Raw genomic sequence first — 23,291 nt, forward strand, 5'->3', positions numbered from 1 at the left:
GTAAATTTACCTTTATTAGGGAATACATTACATGAAAAAAATAATAATAATAAGAACCAAGTAGTGGACGTGATGTCCACAAATGCGAGAAAAAGTGGGATGTTTCTAAATTTTGTCTTGAGTCAATGTGAGGTGACTACCAAAGCCCAGCAAATCTGATTCGGAAAGTTGCTTCTCTCGAATATAAAAAAGCAAGATACAATACTACAATACTACCAATGCAAACCTCTGCTTAAAGCAAAACAGTTTAACATCCACGCTATCCCCGTCCTCCACGAGTTTGAAGACGAAGCCCCTCTCCGTCCACATGACCGCGAGGTCTGCGCTTGCGTTCGATACCAGTCGCGCTATTGTATCGATGGGCGTGTACTGCCAGGTGATGTGCCAGTGCTGGTCGGTTTTCTTCAAGTACTATAAAATATTATTTCCTATCATTGAGATATACATATGGAGACGACACCGCCTACATCACTTATGTTCCGCTCAACATAAGCCATATGGCTTAACTGCACGCTCATTTTTTATTTGTTATAAAGTGAAACGCATCAAATATGCCTTCGTGTGTGTTACGATATTGCACAAAAATAATACAAATACTGTGACTAACATAACTTTTCATCGGTAAGTACCTACTTAACTAGATAATAATTTTTAAAACTTAGTTAGAGCAAAAAAATGGCGCACAGATTTTGTTCGTGGTGTCTCCTCCATACGTAGTAATATTATCTCAATGATTCCTATGCAATTGTTTGATGAATTTATATTAGTCGTCTTTACGTATATGTCCCAGCAGTGGGTTCGTATATGGGCGGATGATGATGATGATTATTACGTGATCTAGAAGCGTTTGAAAGGAAAAGTTGAATTCGGAAAAGTTGCGGTATGTCGTTACATGTAGTAGTTATTGGCCAGAAGAAATGTAATCAAGCAAAAATGATCAATAGACAATCATAACATTTTTAACCAATACATGTATTTTTTTATCTTTTGATGAAGGAAACTTACACGAAGATGTTTATCAGGTCCATACATAAGAATTCCATGGCCAAAAGTGCACATGCAAGGTTTTCTTGATCCTTTTAGATCACCAGACCAATCCAGGTTTGTGACCATCGCGATACCGTCAGATAGCAGCTAAAATATGACGTCAAATTACATAATTTTTATGCAGCTGTATACAATTATTACAATACAATGAAATTTTGTTTCACCTTGAATTTGAATTTGAACCTAATTACACATTTATTGTAATTTACCTTCAAAAATCTTTAATGCAAATATACCCTCAAACCTCTATAGAAAAAGAAATAACTACCCTCAAAAATTCATAAATAAAATACCCACACAAATCTACCCCAAACTCACGCTATACAAATTGGCCCTCTCATCGATAGCGTACAGTTGCCCCTCGGTGCTCCAACAAACACCAACTAGTGGCGGTTCAGCCACTTCCCAGCCGGTGCTCTGTGGCTTACTGCGTCGCATCACTAAACAGCGCTTATAGCACTGTGCTACCTCCCATACTGTGAGACCCTCCCCCCAGCATTCGCAGAGGAGCATGTGTGATCGACTCGCCCTGGGGGCAATTGATAACTTAAATTTGCCGATGATTGATTGTGAGTTTATAGGAAAATTTTTGTGCATGATTGTGAGTGTAGTTGTGTAAACTAGACTCACAATCATGCACAAAAATTTTCCGAAATAAAACTCTATCTACGCTGATATAAGGCAGAGTTTAACTAGGGATACAATGGACTTCTGCCACGAAAGAAGGTGTTAATTTCAATGAATGTTTTATATTTATACAATAAAGCTCGGAATTTTTTTTTTCGACATTTTAATAGGCCATTATGAGTCTGGTTCAGTCTGGTTTATTACGGCAATGATTGATGGGGATAGCATTTTAATTATTATCTGTTATTATTGGAGTGTTTTCTGATTATCAGAATTAGGAATTAAAAAAATAATAATTGGTTTAAAAATGTTCGATATTCGATATAAAAACGTAACTAAGGTTTTCCTAAGAATATGAACTCCTGAAGGTTTAATTAATAGAGTAACTGTATGACATAATGTTTTATGATAAATATTACAAATTATTTTCATGACAATAAAGTTCAAACAGGAGTTTTTTTTTTTTTCATTTTTACGAAATAAAAACTTAAGCCAAAAAAACTGACATATAGATCTGCTGCCGCCTAACCACCCCCGTGGGTACATTGATCAGTCGCTGGTGGGTCCGCCAGCTCCACACCGTGAGGATGTAGTTGGGGAAGCCGCTGAAGCCGGCCACCAGGTCGCACTCCATCATGCACAGACCCTTGTAGCGGTTTACGTCTGTATCTGTGTTGAGGTCTTTTTTGTGATGAGATGAATTAGGTGCAATAAATTGTACACAAATATCTCTAAGTGTTTTTATTTTGATCCTATATTCAAGCTATAAATTATTGGGTTTGGATGGTTTCCCATTGACAAACTTTGACTAATAATAATAATGAAACAACAAAATAGGGGTAGATAGATATAGGAACCCGTAACAACAGTCGAGAGATAGCGTGCAGAGCTTGCGATAATGCGAGCGATGCACAACATGCAATATACAAACGTCCTAACTAAGGCGATTAACACACGGTACCGCGTACCGCCGCGGTTGGCAGTGGTGCCCTACGAGGTACGGACCATTCGACCGCGCGGTCGGGCGGTGTATGTGTGTTTAGTATCAACGGATTTAATAGAAGCCAATGCAACTTGAGAACCGCTTCACTGCCAACCGCGACGGTACGCGGTACCGTATGTTAATCGCCTTAATCAAATTTCAAAATGGTTTTGCTTACCTTTTAGCTCTGCTAATATATGAAATGAAGGATATTGAACTATGAACATCCGAGGGTTTTTCACCTTTTCAGCAAACGCAAATATATTTGATCTATGTCCTGTAAATAAAGAAAATTAAAAACATTTCTAAGGCCGAGCACACACGTTCAATTTTCTGATAAGGAATTCATATTCGGAAACCTGAATGCTCTGCTAACATAAAAAAGTTGCTTTTTCTCCGGGAATTCTTCGTAGTATGTATTTAAAACATAAAAAAAGCTGGTCACGTGTCCTGACGCGAGTTTAAGATTTTATACCCAACGCCGCTAAAGAAGTTTTCACTTCAAAAATAAAACAATTCGTATCTTTCGAAATCGAAAATACTTTAATGTGTACCTACTGAAAATAAATATAATATATTACCTGCAATAACATCCACTCCATCACCTTTCTCTCGACTGTTCGCTACATACACGAACTCTCCTTGCGTTTTGAAGTTAAAAAATATAATGTTTACATCATGCGCCACTGCAAATACTTCGTGGCCAACGAAAGTCATGAAATCTAAGCGTTGAGGTATCGCCCATCTGGAAACACGATAGCAGAAATTAAAATTTCGGATTATGTATACAAAATATAAAAAAGATTTTTATTTGTAGTTAACGTATTTATGAAAATCAATAAAATCTTATGCACAATTATTATTTTTTTACCTTGGCTTGGGTTTTAATTCCAGATTTCCTTCACTATCAGTATCTCCAAGACTACCCTCCACCATGATACACTGTATTACTTAGGCTCTTCTTAAACTCTATAAAATAATTATTATATTAATAGCACTAACAAACCTTAACAAATACACAAATATGTAGCTCTTTGTGAAATTAAAAAGCACATTACTTCATAATAATAACTCAATTTAAAATTACATGCACAGATTACATGAATTTGTTTTTGTTGCTAGGCAAACAATAATAGATGCCATTAATAAATCAAAGATTAATCAATTCATACAGATTACCAATTAGACAGCTACATATTATAATAAATTACGTAGCTATATAAAATTGTACCTTCTTCATCTTTTTAATTTTTATTAATTTGAAAAGCAACGGCCAACGATATTTCGCGCGCTTTTTTGTTAGTTTGTGAACGGAACATACATGAAAAATATAAAGTTTTATAATTCTTGGCTTCATATTAATAAAAAAATATGAATTAATTTTATTTGTAGGTCTTACAAGTAAATTAAAATCTATATTCCTAAAAAATCAATAGAAATTTATTTCATTTTAAATCCCGAGCAAATAATAAATTATTGAATGCGTCAATTTAAATGTCAAGATGATAGGCTAAATGTCAAATGTCAACTAACTTGTCATTTGTCAAAAGTAAGAATTATGATGGCCGATGGGGAACGATGGGAAGTAATCATAAACGAAAAATAAATTAGCGAAGTAAATATTCATGTGAAGAGAAATGTTTCCCTCTATCAAATCTGTGTTTATTTCGTATAGTGTTTTAAAATGAAAACAAATTAGTGAAGCAACGCAATCAACATGTAAGTTCAAATAATTGCGTTTTTATGAACGATGTTTATCAAATTTGTGACACACAAAGGGCTTGTTATTGTATTGAATGTAATGCTTTTCATGTTTATAGGGAGAACTTTACCGGGTCATTCGATCCGGTAGCAGAAAGATGGAATGCAACGATAGATTTCGGCAAGATTACCATGGACAGGAACTTTGCCCTTTTGATCGTTTCCCTAATATCGAGTATACTATGGATAGTCTATATAACTTACTACAATAGCCGAGTTCTGGGATTCATATTAACGAGGTTGATCAATAGATTTTACTTTCAAGACGAAAATTTCAAGATTGGTAAGTTTTTTCCAAATTAGTCTTAATTGTGAAATCAAGTGTGTCTAGAATATAAAAATCAATGTCAAGGATAAAGGTGAGTAAATGAGTATTAGAGATAATTTAACAATTCGTTAAAATAATTGTGAATATGTAGAAAAAAAGGTCATAAGTTTAATCATGAACATTAGCAGAAATTATGTTTTTGTGTATTTGTTTATTAAATATCTACATTATTTATTACACACTTTATATTAGCTTCACCTGTATGTTTGTATGTTTGTAACCGACTTCTTTGGGCGCGATTTTGACCCACTTTAAACGGCCAGATTTCGTTCAAACTTTGTAGATTTATTGAGGACCGATGACAATACACTAATTTGATAAAATTTTCTATTTTTTAGTTTGGTTTTCTATAAAAAGCGTGTTTTTTAGTTTTTTTAAACTATTATTATTTGTTAGGTATTTATGAAAATTTCTTGATGTTTTGCTTTTTGCTTGACTTTTGTTTTAAGTAAATACTTTTATTGTATTGGTGTATTGTTGTTATTCATATAATATTGAAAGAAAATACTACTTAAATAAAAAATATTAGAATGGATAATTTCATAGCCAGCCTTTGAAACAGTGCAAAGTATTTTAAATTTTCATATTTATATAAGAATCTCAATAAATCATTGATATGCTTAAATACTGTACTATTTCTATAATCAATATCCAAATGAAGAGGGAAGCCATAGAATTTGAGGCTCAAGTTTTAAAATAAATTGATGAATATTGTGTTTATAATGCAAAACAGTTTAAGACAAAACTTTATATGTGGCTATTAAGCAAAAATTTTTATAATGTAAGGGACTTTTTGGATTATAAACATAAATATTGACATGTATAATAATAACTGAAGTATAATAATTAATGTTTATATAATATACATTTTTTTTGCTGATTATGCGGAGATGTGAAATTATGTTTGCATGCCAGTATAACTGGCGAATGTGCTGTACTTTCCTTATAGTAATAACTTGACACATTTGAGCAAATAAAGATATTTTTATTTATTTATTTATAATATGCAAAACAACTTTTTATTTTTATTTTGGGGCAGATTATCTCATCAAGGTCAAAAACTTATGAGAGTAAATGTCTTTAGCAATCTATCTTGTGATCAACATGGAATACAATAATATATTACATTCCATTTTATACATATTTCATTGTATAATTATAGTATTGTTTACGCATTAGTCATTAGTTCTGTTATTTCATTTCAGGTTCCTTTACTCTTAATGCTCTCTCTGGAAAAATAATGTTCCGTGATATTGTGTATATTAATTACGACTACACACTGAGAATTCAAGACGGTTACCTAATATTTAGATGGTGGCGATCATATGTACCTAAAGATGTTTCTGAAGGTGAGATTTTAATCTTTATATTGTTTTAAACAAAATGTTTTTCTTGTGTCATTATTTTCAACAATGTTTTACTACCTACAAAAATATTATTATAATAAATAAGCTACTCATATTTTATGGTTGGACATTGTCCCCGGTACAGTAGTTAACGAGTTTTATTCCCGGTGGAGACCTAAAGATGCGCTCTCGCAGGACAGAAGGAGTTGATCAGCAACTTTCCTGTACATACATTTGTTATGAATGCAATATTTTTGTTCACAGATTTGTCACATTCTGATACTCGCCTATCGATAATGTTAAATGGTTTTGAATTACACTTCTACAATCGGTGCGAACTTTATCACGAACTTGAAAAAATTTTCGGCTTAGATCCCGTTATAAAACAGCCACATGACGATGACTCGACTGACCAAGACAAAGCTATGAATGATGCAAATGAAAAGAGAAGACGCGCTCAGGACACCGTCAGATCGGAGGCTGCAATGGCTAGAACTTGGCGTGATCTCATCCCAGTCATTAAAATCGATGTTTGCGCAGGCCGAGTGGTTTTCGGCAATCGCTTAGTTCCTACAACATTATCTATCAGTGTGGAAGAAGCTCATCTAATGTACAGTACCAAACCACCTGCATCCAGCTTGGATCATCTCATGCATTTCGTAAAAGTTAAAGCTGAAAATTGTAAAGTTATTTTAGCCCCTAGTCCCAATTACACAGCAATGGTTGATGAACCCCCACGTTACATGGGAGAAGGTTTTGTTGTGATGAGCTCAAACTACATCGAAGTCTATTTCTATATGGACGAACCAGGTCTAGTTCCTGAAGAACCAGTTTTGCTCCAATTAGCTAATGGTGATATTGTGGAGTCCGCTCCGCCTATATGGGGTGTCGATATCAAATGCGGTAAAGGAACCGACTTTAGCTACGGCCCATGGGCTGATCGGCAGAGAGACCATCTATTCAAATTCTTTTTCCCACCGAATTATAAAAGCTTAGAAGTCACTCCACAGCCAAAACCCGGCGATAGAAGACAAATGCAGTCTTTCGACATTCGCCTATCAACACTCAACGAAGCCACAATCGATATTTTGTTTACCAAAAACAAAGAGACAAATGCAGTTCATATCAATGTTGGTGCTGGGTCATACTTAGAGGTGACATTGCCGTGGATTGTTCTTCAAGATGGCTATACAACGAAAATTACGGGTCAATTGCTACACTTGGAAGCAACAACGAGTCTTCAATATAGAAGCTTAGCTGAGAGCGAAACTCTTGAATATACTGTAAAATGTCACTATCCACTAGTTTGGAACCACCACCAGTGTTGGCAACTTTCCCTTACTGGATGTAAAGCAACTGCCCATTTTGTGTACACACATATAGATTTTTTCCAAGATCTCACCAATGACTGGGCCAGTAAAGCGCGCCCAGATATTCTGCACTTTGTGCCATACACATGGAAAATATCATTACTGCTTAAAGAATGTGAAGTTGTCACAGTTAGTAATCAGTACAACTGGATTGACTGCAGCTCGACGAATCAAGAAAATAATCACGTCGCTTTTTGTGGCGATCTCTTAGATGTCTCTTTCGATTTACCATTCGTTGATTTCCTACCTGATGTAATTCCGCTTAAGATCTGGGTACAAGGAGAAGCAGTGGATATGAGTTTATACTTGCCCGAAGTCAATACTTCAAGATTACTGCTTTTATCAATTGACAAGAACATGAAATTAGTGCCGAGCAGATTAAGGGCATCAAAATGGCGAAGAAAATGTGTAAAATCACAAGGATGGGTTGATTGTTGGTCTGTTCCGATAGTCGCTTTGAGTGTTCGGTACAATTACCACCCTATCCCACCACTTGGACCAGAACCTCAAGCAGATATAACAACGCCTGAGAAGGAAGAAATTTTACTATCTCCCATGAGGATACCTAGAATGCGAAAACAACCGCAAATGAATTGGGGCATAGATGGCAATAACTTTGACAGAACAACACTTCCACCCGACAAAGTAAGCGTAGAGCTAGAAGTGGGTCCATCAGTTCTTCTGGCATATGGAACCATCATCACAAGTTTCATGAACTTGTTGGAAAATATTTTTGGTGAAGATCAAACATTTACAGATATGCAAAAAGCGCCCACAACAGGAACATATTATTGGGCCAGTGAAAACACCACAAAACTAAATGACAGAAGCAGTATTAATCAACATTCTGAAATTTCAATGGATGATTCGACAGATTCAAGTAAAGGTCCATTCGATCCGCGTAAATGTAGACCGCTCGATGTAAGCGTTTCTATCATAATCCATGACATTCAAGCTCATATGGTAAAAAATTGTAGTGAAAACGAACCTACCTGTCCAGTTATTTTAATTGAAAGATTTGGGTTTGAAATGGATAAAAGATTTAGAGAAACAAAACTTCAACTTCTTTTGAGCCCTTCAATACTCATATCGGCAAATAATATGTCACGACCAGTCGTCAACGGAAGCACTAATTCGAGTGTGCTTCAGCAAGGACATTTAATGCTTTCATCGTTTCAATTAAGAGGCAATGGATTTTTCAGTGACACCAACCGCTCCGTTGAAGAGGAAACTGTCGAATATGCCTGGATGATGGAGTTGCAATTAGGTCAGTTGACTGGACGAATGACACTACCTCAGCTATACCAAGTCGTTTCGTCGTTAGAAACATTCCTGTTACTAATTTGTGACAACGAGAATGAATTAATTCCACCAAATTCCGTTAAACAATGTCACCACGGTTTAAATAAGGCTTTATGTCCCGAAACAGACATTGCATTGAAATACAGGTGTCCCACAGCAAACGAGATAAAATACCGAATGATACGAGTAGCTATCGACCTCGTTGATTTGTACATCGCAGATTCCAATACTACACTCCAGTCTTGGATATCTCCCATACGACTCTCATTTTGCAATCTACACGGATCTGGCTGCGGTACTGGTATTACCGCTCTATTGCCTAACATTAAACTTGCTCTTTTCACACAAACAAATATGCAAACAAACAGCTACCACAATTCCAATGGTAGTGGAACAAGTAACAATGTACCACCACAGACTAAACTGCCAGAGAGTGAAAATTGGGTTGGTGTTGGATCTGTTGCCTTGGGTCCGGTATTGATTGAAGCAGCGTCATCGCTACCACAAAGCCCCAAAAATATTCACCTCGTACAACAGAAATTCTTGAAAACACATGATGATAAATTCAAAAGGTTATGGTTTCTCTGGCCAAATGAAGGTAAAGGTTCGCAATGCGGCTGTAACGGCGGATGTGCCTTTTTTGGTTCAAATAGAAATGGTGCAAACTTTTTCAAACCGTGCCCAACCGACATTCAAGAGGGTGTCAATATAGCCATGTTTAATGTTATAGAAACATCGCCCGGAGAATATGGCTATGGTCAAAGCTTGTTACATCCTGGCCAGCTGGTGTTCCACACCCCACCCTATAATAGCCTGAATGTTTGCTTGCAACCTACTAACGTTTCAACACTCATACCTTCGCCATTGCCACAAAATCTGAACAAATCACCGCAACCAACGGATAGAAGAAGTTTGACGAGACGATTTTCCTACACAAGTGTGAATAAAGCAAGCAATAACATATTGGTGTCGAGCACAAAGAGTGACGTTCCGTACGCTCGTTTGGTAGATTCCACGGCCCCCTTGGGCAGTTCTAAAATTGATAGTGATTCAAAACTAAACAAAACAATTTTAAATGTACCTCAAATGGAGAGTAGCGTTTCAGATTCGAAGCTAGCTTTGAGCTGTGGGATAGTAAAAGACAGTCCAAATATTACAGGCAGGAGACATATTCAAGTTGATAATGAACCATTTGCAGTACCTAAAGTACCTCCAAGAAGTGTGGCTGTGTCAGAATCTCACTATTCTTTGAACTCCCAACATCCACACGAAGAAGTGACGCCACATCAAGTTCAAAGAACTATGTCTATAACGAGCGAGAATCAGTCAGAAGCATTCTTCTCTGCCGACGAGGACATGTTTCCCAGTCGTTCGTCTAGCTTGAAGCATTCCTTTGGCAGTCGGCATAGCAATCCGAGAGATAAACACGCATATGCCATTAATGATATTAGCAATGAAAAGTGGACTGCAACTATTCCGAGGTCAGAAGTTAGGGATGGACCTGATAATATAAGCAATATAAGTGGTGTGCAACCAGATTCTGAAAGTGGTTCTGTATCTTCAACTTCATTCATATCGGCGATTTCCTCTCAAGAAGACATGACTTTAGTCAATTTGCATATGCAGACGAATAAACCTATAGTAGACTCCCCACTACTTATGTCAAGTTACATGCATAATTTACCCCAGTATAAATGCGGTAATTGGTCTACATGTTCTTTACCCACTGGAAATGATTTATTCACGCTTCCACTTTTTAGAAGAGCAGAGGATGGTACGCTAGTTTACGTGGGCCAGAAGTATCTACCGAACTTTGAAGCATTTGGCAAAGTGAACGTTTTAAAACTGATATCAAAGAGTACACAGAACAATCAAAGTTTACACGGCACATACGCGAACTTACCACCTAATTTTAATTCCCAAATCAAAACTCATCCATACCCATTAGCTTGGTGGGATTTACAACAAAATCTACAAGATAACCAAGAAACCAATACTGAGAAAAGCACAACATCAACATTAACTACTACAAGTGATACCAAAAATGGCTTATTCATAAGGCTTCGTGGTGAAATTGATATTATGCTTACTCCTCTCGTATTAGAAAGCACTCAAAAATTCGTTGAATCTATTACACCCGTACTAGCCAATGTACATCCGATCACTGTTATCAATCATTTGAGACTCTTATGCATTTCGTCTGTGGAATCGTCAAACGTTTTGAAGCAAAAACAACATGTATTAAATTGGTTGCCGCAAATGCAAGCTCGAAACGAATCCAGTATCATTATAGATAAAGACGATAAATGCAAACTGGCCATCATTCCTCAATCAAATATTTATGAAGAAACAATTTACACCCAAATCCAAGCTACAATGACTGTACCTAAAGTAAATATTATTTTCATTCAGTCATCTGTCGTTGAGGATATGATATCTTTTTCTGCTTTGGACAACATACAAGATCTCACATGCGTGTCACTGTTTGGTGTATCAATGGAAAATATTGTGGCCAAGTATGTTAGCTCAAGGAAAACGTTAGAATCAATACAGTTGTACTACAGACCTACATTACGAACTCTTGGAAGTAAGAAATCTTTTGGTATAATGAAGGGACCGAGAGCATTAATATCTCAGGCTTCAGGGCGAAAACGAGGGCCAGAAAAAGGAGAACCAGTCTTTATTGAAAGTTCACAACAACAATGTGAAGACACCAATGTTACATTGACAGTCGGTACGTAAACTTCTTACAATATAAATGCGACTATTTTGTTATGAAACAAATGTAATAAATATTCTTTTTGTAGGTAAAGTACATGGCCAGCTGCGACGAATTCGTAACGAATCATCTCAGTTAAAAGACGCGACAATAACGGGTATTCCATGCCAACATTCTAAAGTCGCATTTAAATTCGTAAGAATCGATTCTAATGCTAGAGGATGTGAATCTGTGGTAAGTGATATTCTTTATCTTATAATCGACAGGTATATTATATTATGTGTGTTATACTACTTAAAATATTTATACTCTAGAGTGGTGCTACGGAGGGTCAAAAAGAAAATTCAATTGGCTATATCATGTTCGAATGTGGCCTCGAAGGTGTCTCGGTGAAGGTGTCCAACCACTCTACGTCACACAAACCAAACGAGGAGAAGAAACCCGTAGTCGCTGACAACGAGAGCTGCCGGGAATCGGTTAAATCAGCAGAAGAGATGAAGCCAGAGAAAGAAAAGAAAGGCATACGAACTTCCGGCTTCGAGGATCTTTTCAAGAAACGGGAGTCGAGTTCTAAGCCGAGTACACCGAATTTGAGCAGTTCCCAACCTCCGCCAGTTCCTCCCCCACCAGAGCCAACGACTCCAGGGCCTGACGAACCTTCGAACGACAGCTGCACTACCCTAGTACCGGCTAAAGACAACGGGAATACGACTTCGTGCTCGATAGATCTGAAAGTGGTTTGGTTTAACTTCGCAGCACCGCCGCGCACGCCGATTACTAAAAAGATTGATTACACTCGGTAAGTCTTTCAGTTAAAAACTTAAATGAAACTTCTCCATCGGGAAAATAAGATAATTTTTATTTGAATATGTTTCAGTGTTACTAAATTTTAATATGGTGTAACATATCTCTGTCGCTCCTGCGTAAAAAAATGCGTCACGTTCGTACGGATCGCATATTATTGCTCACGTGTGAACGGGATGCATTTTATGCGTTTATATTGCATTTTTTATGTGACAAAGTAATAATACATCTGGCACCGATTTAGAAAAATTTTGAAAAATGAAAATGAAAAATTATTTATTTCAGTAAAAAACACAATAACAATACAAATATAAACAAGATTAGAATTTGGCGTAGCTTATTACACATTATAAGTATTAACTTAGCTTCCACACTAAGAGAACTTGTGTCCCACACTAAGAGACTGATTTTACTGATTTATTTTTCCTATATCCCAAGGTTGCCAGGAAGAAATCGCTTTTAAGTGATAAGTCCGCCAAATTGTACATTTATTTTAAGTTACATATTGTTTCTGTAAATTTTGTTTTTGTGTGCATTGTACAATAAAGTGTTTTCTATTCTATTCTATTCGAAGAGAGTTCTGCATTGGTTTTTTCACATAAATCCCTAGACTCGACTGGAACCTGCTCAGTACAGCATCTCCAGCCATAAACGCGTGGATGAACCCGTGCAACCGGCTGGGCATCCGCGTGGTGGGCATGTACCGCGCGCGGGCCCGGCGCCTGGCCGCCACGGCCGCCAGCCTCATGGCCTCCGCGCTCGACCGCGCGCCGCAACACACTCTGCCCAAGGTGAGTGTTGCGGGTGATCTACAAGCGTGGATGAACCCGGCTCGGCGTTAAATCGATCGCCACATCACATTTTGCCCAAAGTAGAGCTACAGGATGGTTAACGAAATACAAGAGGTCGAGAATTCGATAGAAATGTGTCTTTGTAGCGACTCCTCGCTCTGAATTACGCAAGCGAAATGTTTTCGCTACAGACACATCATTCATTGGGGCTATAACGGTTAGTCAGTCAATTAGACTGGTCGAGAGCTGATTCCCTATTTGCCTGGAACCCATTTACATTGATATCTCATGTGGCATTGACATACAATAAACAACTAACACACAATCATGTGTAAACTTGACCGAAGCAAAACTCTGCCTATGTGTGTATTAGAAGGCAGAGTTTTCTAATGAACGATAAAATCGACTTCCAATGTTACTGCAATAAATGTTCCAAGTAACGCCGATCGGACATTTTTTAAACAGTAAAATTTTGTAGTCTAAACGTAACAATTCATATTCCAGAGTCGCTACGGGCGTCACACACCCATGGCGAAACAGCTACGCGAAGAGCCATCACTACAGTTATGTGCTGTACTATTGAGATACGCGTTACAAGCTGATGCGGCTGCTGTGCAAGCGGATCTGGCTGAAAGACATCTACCCTCATTGTCTACGTTGCGACAGGTAAATAAAAAAAATAAAAAAAACTTAATCAGTTACTTCACTTTTTTGTATACGGTTCGCTAAATATAGTAATATTAGTATTTTCACAGTAACCGATCACTTTTCTGATAGGTGATTTAAGATTTTTTAATTATTATTTTTCTTAGATGCATTCTTATTATACAACCCTAATTATGTATACTTTGTTATAAATAAATAATTTTATTGTTTTCTAGGGTGTGATCGTATTAACGCGGCAATGGAAGAACATTCTGTATACGCCGTTGCTATTGGAGCACAGCTACAAGAGCAAAGTGATGAAACCTGTCGCTGTCACGTTCGCCTTGCCGGATTTAATTGAGGTATGAAAGGGATAGATATAGATGATAGAGATAGAGATGACTACCCGTAATTTTTTTAATTTTAATTTTATTTGTTTCATAACTATTAAATTTTTATGGTGTAATTTTGTAAATTAGCGAATACAATATACACTTCAAGCGATAGATATTGAACTTACAAAAGTAAATTCGTTGTGACCGATAATTAGACGATGGGTCTGCTTCTGTTGTTAAATTGTGTACAAAGTTAATCACTTTATTTTGAACCTTATTCTAAATGCTTAAGATTTATATTACTATATTTTTACATGTATGGTTCAGGATACTGTTTTTTATTACATTTTCACATGAGCAATAATGTTTTTTGAGTGAAAAATTGGAATCTAAATAGAGACGAAAGAAATTATTCATGCCTTTCTAAAAATTTCGCAGGATTCAGTAGAAGGATGGCAAGAATATCAATTCGATAATGAAGGACTCGACGAAAACTGTCTTTTATTAAATATGGAACCAGATAAATTAGCTACTACATTGCCTGGTATGTACTCAATGCTGAAAATATTTATTTTCTCACAATTATTAGATTATAAAATTATATTTTAACATTGCATTAATATAATTGGCGCATAGTAAACAAAAAAATATTAAATAACTGTAGAATTAATATATTTTATTTCATTAACATCTAAACCTGTTATATACTGGTCATACTTATTGGAAAACGATTCTTAATGCAGTATATTTAAGGTTTAAATTGCTTCATTAACTTGTGACGTCGATATGATAAACTATTTATTTATAATATTTTATATTAAAATGATTTTGCAGTGTTCCATACCACTTTGTGTACCAAAAATTTAGTCTAACTGTTGATTTTAAAAGTCTTTATTTAAGTGGGTGGAAATGATGTATTTTTTAAGTGGGGAAATAGACAGCTTGCATAGATATCGGATATGGGTCATCTATGTGAACGTGAACTCGGATAGTTTCAATAATATGTATTTTGGCAAGCATCACAGTACAGCTAAAAGTAACAGAATCACGAATACGCGGCTCTATTTATCCAATTTCACGTTCTATTAAGTTTAACTATAAAAAAAACCTTTTTAATAAATAAAAAAAAAATATTTAAAATATCGTGGTATGAAGCATTGCAATCAAGTGACGTAATCGCAAATCACTAACATGTGGGTTGTGTTGTCAAGCGGCGGTGCGGTCGGCTTGTCGCCCGCACTCCTACCCCTCCACGCCGCCCTCCGGTGCGTACGAGTATACGTTTTGTGATCGTTTTCTGTTCTATGTTCTTTATTTTACTTTTATTATGGGTAGAGATGCCAATTTTTAGGGTTCCGTAGCCAAAATGGCAAAAACGGAACCCTTATAGTTTCGTCATGTCCGTCTGTCCGTCTGTCCGTCTGTCCGTCTGTCACAGCCGATTTACTCGGAAACTATAAGTACTACAGTGATGAAATTTGATGGGAATATGTGTTGTATGAACCGCTACAAAAATATGACACTAAATAGTAAAAAAAAGAATTGGGGGTGGGGCCCCCCATACATGTAACTGAGGGATGAAATTTTTTTTTTCGATGTACATACCCGTGTGGGGTATCAATGGAAAGGTCTTTTAAAATGATATAAAGTTTTCTAAAAAACATTTTTCTTAAAGTGAACGGTTTTTGAGATATCAGCTCTCAAAGTCGTAAAAAGTATGTCCCCCCCCCTCTATTTTTATAACTACGGGGTATAAAATTCTAAAAAAAATAGAGGTGATGCATGCTAATTAACTCTTTCAACGATTTTTGGTTTGATCAAAGTATCTCTTATAGTTTTTGAGATAGGTTGATTTAACTGTAATTTATTATATTTGCTGCTACGGAACCCTTTGTGCGCGAGCCCGACTCGCACTTGGCCGGTTTTTTGGTGGTATAAGTTGTAAAAGTTACTATAATTATGTACTTTAAAGTTATAATAACTGGTAACAGTTATTTATGATGGTAAAGTAAGACGTAAAACGAAAGTTTTATTCACTTTATCTGGCAACATGTTTTTTGGACAAAGTTTTAATTACAAATTCAAGTTGATTGAAGAAATAATTGGAACAAAAGATTTTCACAAAATATAAGTGTAATTGCGTTTTTTTTTTCTTTTGGCTAATACACAGCGTGGCGCACATCATCTGCTTTGCAACATTATAACCTACTCATATTAAAATAAAGTATATTATTGGAATCTGTCATTGCTTTTACCTTGTGCTTTATATTTGTAGTACATGGGTCGCTATGGTTATCTTACTTTTCAGCTTACCTCATAATATTCATATCTTCATAAGCTTCACAAAGCACTTCTAACTACACATTTTTTGTACAATATGTGTTACCCTCTATAATATATTATTGTTTTGATTGGTTTCTTATAAATACTCATAATAATCAAAGTCAATAACAGCTAAACGAGATATAACTGTTCACTGTATAAATTGTGACTATTTCTCGATTTTCCTTTAAAAAAAAATACACACAATGTACAGACATGTTTTGAAACAGGAAATTGACATATCATTATTAATGATCAGGTTTATCACCTTCTACACACATAATATACAAGGTGAAAGGTAAGACGTTTGAAAAATTTAGACAGGAGCTTCTACTCATGAAACTGAACAACTTTTGTTCTACAAATTTGCTGAATTCGTAAAAAAAAATGGACTTTGTAAGGAAACTTCGCTAATCAGTTGACAGATTTCCATACAAAGTCCAAATTTTTTTCTACGAATTCAGCAAAGTTGTAGAACAAAAGTTGTTCAGTTTCATGAGTAGAAGCTCCTGTCTAAATTTTTCAAATGTCTTACCTTTCACCTTGTATATGTATGATGATATATGATACAGTCCGTGCAGCGCAAAGCAGTCGTGCGAGCCTCGTATTCCCGTCGTTGCCATTCTCCACGAGGAAGACGCCGTTCCAAGACGACTCGATTGCTAGTGAGTCGCCTTCATATATGTACTTCATTTAACATATTTTATAGTATATTGTCTTTGGTGGGAATAGCCTATCTTAGCAAAACATAATACCTAAAGAGAGTCAGTCATTTGAAGATCGTTACATTTCAATGTTGTCGTTATCATTCAGAGTTACTGAACACACGCAGAACAATTTAAATTGAAAGAAACGTAGCTCAATTTGTGATATAACATCAACAGATGCTGAGAGGAGTATAGGTATAATAATAATCCAACTGAAGTGTATATTTTCAGTTAGATTCGTATGGTTTAGTGGGATTATGCTTCTCTCGGTGGAAAGAATTAGTAGTGTGCCATGTAGTCGAACTAAATATCATGGGTTTAACGTTTTAACCTATAAAAAATGCTTTACATTTCTTAAATAATCGTGCTTTATTTTAAAACAATTCTGTACAGATTATGGGACATTGAAAGAAGATCTTCCAACCGTAGGTTCGAACCCATCCCTGTACTCTCAAGGCAGTCAGGATAACATAACATCTGACCGCGCAAGAGAGGACCTCTACCAGTGGATGGCGAAGCAGGAACCTATTAAAGTTGTACGTACTATTTTTAACTCTCATATTAGTCTTTTCAGACAAAAAATATAATGGTTTACCTGGTACCTTTACGGAAATTTATAAAATATGTCGATATTATAGTTTTTTTAATATGATTTTTATTGGTACCTCTTATATTTTATGTCCAGTTTTACGTCCTCAAAATATCAACAATTTGTTACTGATTTGTTGTAAAAAATTCTGTACTAAAAATACATTTCTCAATAAATAATTCACAATTTGCAGGAGCCAAAGAGTAAGAAGCCAATGATCCCGGCGTCCAAAATGAACCCACGCGTGGTGGCCCAATCCCTGCCGGCGTGCAGTCTGTATCCGTTACAAGGGTCCCTCATGTTGTTGGACGCACACCTCGTGTTCCAACCGTTCCTGGCTGCTTTGGGGGTGTCACCGCACCAGGTGGCGCATGGAAAGGGTGAGTTTGATTGTGAATATATAAAAAAATCTTTAAATGTCGTATGAAGTATATTGTATTATTGATGAATTCATTTGCTATCAAATATGGATTTTTGAGAGATGTTTTATTCGATTTTATTAAATGATGTTTTTTTTTCAATTTTAAAAATCGTTAATATTTGCGCACAGATTTATTTATATAATGAATAGAATACATTCTTATGTGTGAAACAGACTACATACACTAAAAATCACGAAAAAATCCAAGCCTAACCTATCGCGTTCAAAATCCACTTAGTCCTTCGAGCCGGATTTTAATTTATTTACTTTACGGTCTAGCCTTACATCCTTAGTCAGCGCTTTACACGAGCCGCGAACGCAGACTGACTCCGTAAAGATATTGTTTTTACGGTAATGTAATAGGATCGTGTAAAGTTGCAGATCACCTTAGCAGCTCATACATTTAGAAATATAAATAGAAAGCGTTTTATGTGCCATCATGTAAAAAAATATAAATCTTAGTAATATATCACACAAAATAGAAAAAAAAAGATAGCAATGGTGGCAAAAAGGACTCCCAGTCAAAGCAGCAACCATTATTTAAAATTTATTGCTGCACTGATTTTCAGAGGAGACCGCGTAACTGTACAGATGCAATGATTCAGTACTAAATGATACATATAATTATGACAGTGTGTTATTGTGTGCATAGGTAGAGAAAATATATGTGCATTTACTTGACAGGCGAGTCCAAGGACAGCAGCGGCAGCGGGGGCAACGCGGGGCTCGAGGCGCTGGGCTGCTCCGTGTCGCTGGCGGGCTGGCTCGACGCGCTGCGCGTGCACATCGTAGTCAGCGAGCTGGGCAGGCACGGCAAGGGGAAGGGGAAAGGTATTTAGCGATGGTTTTTTGAAGTGAAAACTTCTTTAGCGGCGTTGAGCACTTTTTCTGTAATGGGTATAAAATCTTAAACTCGCGTCAGGACACGTGACCTGATCGAAAAAGTGTAAGACGGATACCATTCCAAAATATCAAACATGCTCAACGTTAATAATCAAGTTTTCACTTCTGCCGGCACTCCCGGAGTGCAACCCGTCTTTTTTTTCATACAGAGACCGATAGATGTATAATAAAAAAAATAGCTATTTCTGTAAATCATTTAAATCTTCTAAATAAAAATGAATAGTCGAAATGTTTGAACGCAAATAACTTCCGAACGACTGCATCGAAGTTCCAATAAGAATCCTCACTGCTAATTCTAGCTTAAGGTTTGAATGAAAAATATAAAAAAAATTGAAATTTTTGAAATAAAAAAATGTTTCCGTGGGCGGAGCAGGGCACGCTTATAAAAAAATACTAAGTACGTAAATAAATAACATAATTTTCTATACTTGCAGCGTCACAAAGCCAGCCGGACATGGCGGCCGAGAGCCCCGCGTTCCTCTGCGAGAAGATATCCATCGACGTGCTCGTGAAGAAAGTGGCCGACATGGCCGTGGACGAGCTGGTGCAGAAGCAGAACGTCGTCTACATCTCCAGGGGGCAGCTGAAGAAACATATAAGCACCATGATTAACTGTAACCTGAGCATACGGTTTATTTCGCAACAGGCAAGAAAAAATCCTTATCAAAAAAAACTTTGTCTTCTCAATGAAATAGACTTGTTACTTGTTGACTTTGCCAATTACATTTCTGATTTTTACAGACTTTAATTTTAAAATTATATGTTTTTCTGCAGGTCATAAATTTGCCCTACCATTTTCAAAGTTAATATTTTTTTAAAAGAATACTTTATGGGTGATCTGCATTAGATACTGAAGCCAAAAATATAATTTTTAGAATTTTTGTCTGAATGTATGTCCGGGCTAATCTCAAAAAGCTCTGCATGGTTTTGCTTCAAATTTGGTACAGAGATAGCTTGAGACCTGAGGAAGGACATAGGATAGGTTTTATCCCGGAAATCCCACGGGAACGGGAACTATACGGGTTTTTCTTTGACTACGCGGGCAAAGCCTCGGGCGGAAAGCTAATAAAATAATGTGTTGCATTTACAGGTGAACATGCCACTGCTGCGCCTGCTGCATCAGATCAGCAACATGTACCAGAACGTGAAGGACACGCACAGTGAGCTGCGCGCGCGCACTGCACGCCCGCGCCCGCGCGCGCGCTCGCACTCGCACCGCGTCTCGGGTGAGTGCGGGCTTGTGTCAAAGAGGGCCCGATTCTTTCCCTATGCACCAGGGCCCTTGTCCCCGTTGCGGACGCGGTTCTACCGAATACCCGCGGCTCCGTCAATAAAGCGGCACGGCGGAACACAGTGGAGTTTAGTCGGTAGGACCATGCACTCAGCAGGGTGAGTCCGACATAACCCAGGGCTCTTCCCCCGAGTGCCCTGGGTATACCTAAATGCATTCTCCACTATAAAAATAAAAAAGGGCCCTTGTCCCTCTAGCTACGCCACTGCTTGTGTGCTGCTGCACCAGTCACCAACATGTACCAGGACGTGAAGGACACGTGTACAACTACATTTTTGGCTCGAAGGACCAAAATATTATATGCTCTTACACAAAACAATTTAAACAGTCTAACTTTAAACGGACTCTGTCGCTTTAATAGTTGTCCATGTGAAATACGACAATACCACCCTTAAAGTGTGAAAATGGAAATGACTCCAAAAGTTTAACAATGCATTTACGTGATTCGTAGGGACATAACTAATTAAACTTATTCATATCATTACAGTGGAATATCGCGAGAACCTAGTAAGCGTGACGTCCCTAGACAAGGACAGTCAATACGCAGGATTAGACTCCAAATGGGACCTACCCGCCACAATCGGACCAGAAACTAGCTCGGAGAAGGACATGAGCCCTCCGCCGCGGCCGAGACCGCAGTCCTTTGCGCAGAAGTTGCGCTCCACTGGCAAGAGCGTTAAGGGAAAACTAGGTAAGAATTACTGACTCAAGTATAGCATGAAATTTCATGAGCCAGGACATGAGCCCTCCGCCGCGGCCGAGATCTCAGTCCTTTGCGCAGAAGTTGCGCTCCACTGGCAAGAGCGTTAAGGGAAAACTAGGTAAGAATTATTGACTCAAGTATAGCATGAAATTTCTATAGGAGCGTTGAGAGTAAAATTTCAAGGTCGCGCCATGGCAATACCGTCACGTCATAGATTAAAGCGACGATTTTGGTATCTTCGAATCTTGTCAAAGAAGTTTCACTGACACGTTTGCTCGGCACACACGCTCTTTTTTATACCGATGTCTTGAATGCCATTTATTTTGTAGTCTTGTGTGTTGGAATAAATTATTTCTTCCTTTCTTTAGTCTTTTAGCACACCATACAAAATTACCGTTTTGACAGTCGTACTGTAGAGACTGCAAATGTGTGTGTTAACGCTTTATGGTTGGGCACATTTGTGACTAGCGTAAAAAAAAATTCGCGTTTTTCTGATGAAATACATCCGTAAACAGCACAATATCTAACCATTTTCTACAAAAAACGATAATCACAGATCCAAAATAATAAAATTACTTAACCCGTTACGCGTCCGGCGCACAGCCGGCACCGATCCCGATAGTGTCAAGGGAGTTCACGAAATCTAGCTTTTTTATGACTACCGAGTTTGAAAATTTTATTTACCCTATTGTTCTATAATTATATGCCATGTATGATATATTTTTGGAAAGAGGAAGAAACTAGTTATAGCATAAAAATGTAATCATGTATATTTTTTCTATAAAATTATAAAAAATTGATTTTCTTTTGTTTTAATTTTAATTGCTTACATACTAACACTTACATGATAATGCTGAGTCATCAAATGATCATATTCACGTTTTCATATCACTACACGATTGCCAAATACATTCACTTATATTTTCACACATTTAACACAACGTATTTCACTATGAATAATAACAAATCTCCATTATTCACAAACAAGAAAAAAAGCGCCATTTTGCGTCTTCCGCACTGAAAAGTTGAGACACTTTTTCACTGAGTATTCTTCAAATATCCCTAAAACCAATATCATAAACGTATTCTACGTAAAATTTCCAGTAATATACGTCTCAATTATCACTCATCTAATTATTCCTCTCGGCATAATTCACAATCCAAATATTCGTTGAACAAGACAAATGTCACAAACTATGGCCGATGACGCAACTCAATCAATGATTCACTTTTTTTTTTATTTTGTGGTTTTAGTCTCTATTGCCTGTCTCGGAGTCGTGTCGATTCGAATTATAAATGTTTAAGGCATAGATAAATATTTTTTATACTGGAAACATTCACTTGTAAGAACTACAGGTGACCTTCAAAGTCATTGGCCGCGTTAGGAACAGCTTTTGTACGCAGGACGCTACAGTACCATTTTGAGTTACGAGCAACCGCTGTACGTAGGACGCGTCACGGGTTAAGTCAATTTGATTAATGTTGCCAATCTTCGTTGCGTATCGTCCTTGTAGAAAAATGCGGACCATTTATAGCATGATCGTGCGGGGTGAGGTAAGTGTTTTTACTTTGGCGGGAGGCGGTTCTGTGCCTTTAGCTCATGATGTATGTGTTTGCAGGCTACAGCTCGCTGAACGAGGGCGCGCACACGCCGCTGTACGGCGCGGTGCGGGAGGGCACGGGGGAGGGCGCGGCGCGGGAGGGGGGCGCCCTCCCCCCGCCCTCCCCCGCGCCCGCCGGCCCCGCCCACCATCTGGCGCCGCGCTGCTGGCGCACGCTGTACCTGCTGCTCGACCTGTACGCGAACATGCCCGACGCGGACACCATTACGCACAGGTAGTGTGTGTGTGTGTAAAGACACGCATAGAATTCACAATTTATTACTTGGAGGAAGAAAAAGGAATTTGCCTATCCTTATACCTTCCCTATAGTCCCTAAAGTATCGACCGTACAAAAAAAATTGAACATAATTTAAAGGAAATTTTATTTTAAATATTTTCCTAGAAGTAACCGTCATGCTATTTGTGCAGTTTTTAGACTTATGAACAAAAATCTAAAAAAGGGTAGAGGACCCTTAGTTAACCTCCCACTCTTGAGAACTTTCGATATGATCATCAAACTCAAACTCAAACTCAAACATTTATTTATTCAATTAGACTTCTTCTAGAAGCACTTTTGAAACGTCATTAAGTACATATTTTAACATTTACCACCGATTCGGAAAGCAGTATCTACGGAGAAGAATCGGCAAGAAACTCCATAGTTGCTCTTTTAAATCATGTCAGATTTACAATTGTA

General features: G+C 37.3%; 2 protein-coding genes across 2 annotated transcripts in view; one reads left to right on the forward strand and one right to left on the reverse strand.

The window, feature by feature from the left end:
• Positions 1–204: 204 nt before the first annotated feature.
• On the reverse strand, positions 205–3,592 carry LOC149910069 (uncharacterized). Its single transcript, XM_090108930.1, has 7 exons — positions 3,528–3,592; positions 3,238–3,401; positions 2,835–2,933; positions 2,181–2,343; positions 1,366–1,576; positions 1,006–1,134; positions 205–411 (listed from the first exon to the last, which is right to left on the reverse strand). The coding sequence occupies exons 1-7, from the start codon at positions 3,590–3,592 to the stop codon at positions 205–207; spliced, it is 1,038 nt and encodes a 345-aa protein (XP_089965056.1).
• Positions 3,593–4,232: 640 nt separating this feature from the next.
• The window catches only part of tweek (transmembrane protein KIAA1109 homolog tweek), a 52,192-nt gene continuing 33,133 nt past the window's right edge, over positions 4,233–23,291 (forward strand). Inside the window, exons 1-18 of the mRNA XM_090110232.1 lie at positions 4,233–4,375; positions 4,477–4,700; positions 5,951–6,094; positions 6,356–11,497; positions 11,571–11,716; positions 11,797–12,281; positions 12,897–13,077; positions 13,582–13,743; positions 13,959–14,084; positions 14,496–14,601; positions 16,952–17,044; positions 17,480–17,622; positions 17,869–18,055; positions 18,781–18,927; positions 19,434–19,645; positions 20,090–20,225; positions 20,778–20,981; positions 22,613–22,829. Coding sequence (XP_089966358.1) covers positions 4,374–4,375; positions 4,477–4,700; positions 5,951–6,094; positions 6,356–11,497; positions 11,571–11,716; positions 11,797–12,281; positions 12,897–13,077; positions 13,582–13,743; positions 13,959–14,084; positions 14,496–14,601; positions 16,952–17,044; positions 17,480–17,622; positions 17,869–18,055; positions 18,781–18,927; positions 19,434–19,645; positions 20,090–20,225; positions 20,778–20,981; positions 22,613–22,829 — 8,057 coding nt within the window. The 5' untranslated portion in view covers positions 4,233–4,373. The remainder of the gene's footprint in view (positions 4,376–4,476; positions 4,701–5,950; positions 6,095–6,355; positions 11,498–11,570; positions 11,717–11,796; positions 12,282–12,896; positions 13,078–13,581; positions 13,744–13,958; positions 14,085–14,495; positions 14,602–16,951; positions 17,045–17,479; positions 17,623–17,868; positions 18,056–18,780; positions 18,928–19,433; positions 19,646–20,089; positions 20,226–20,777; positions 20,982–22,612; positions 22,830–23,291) is intronic.

Source organism: Colias eurytheme, chromosome 2 (assembly GCF_061535395.1).
Source record: "Colias eurytheme isolate Ceu_HAF_F1 chromosome 2, ilColEury1 Martin Lab GWU primary, whole genome shotgun sequence".
Lineage (NCBI taxonomy): Eukaryota > Metazoa > Arthropoda > Insecta > Lepidoptera > Pieridae > Colias > Colias eurytheme.

Excerpts from the sequence above, each read along its gene's own strand:
- LOC149910069 (XM_090108930.1), bottom strand. The coding sequence starts at position 3,592 with ATGGTGGAGGGTAGTCTTGGAGATACTGATAGTGAAGGAAATCTGGAA. Across the intron at positions 3,402-3,527 it reads GAATTAAAACCCAAGCCAAG|ATGGGCGATACCTCAACGCT; the intron begins GTAAAAAAATAA and ends TCGTGTTTCCAG. Across the intron at positions 2,344-2,834 it reads TATATTAGCAGAGCTAAAAG|ATACAGACGTAAACCGCTAC; the intron begins GTAAGCAAAACC and ends ACCTCAACACAG.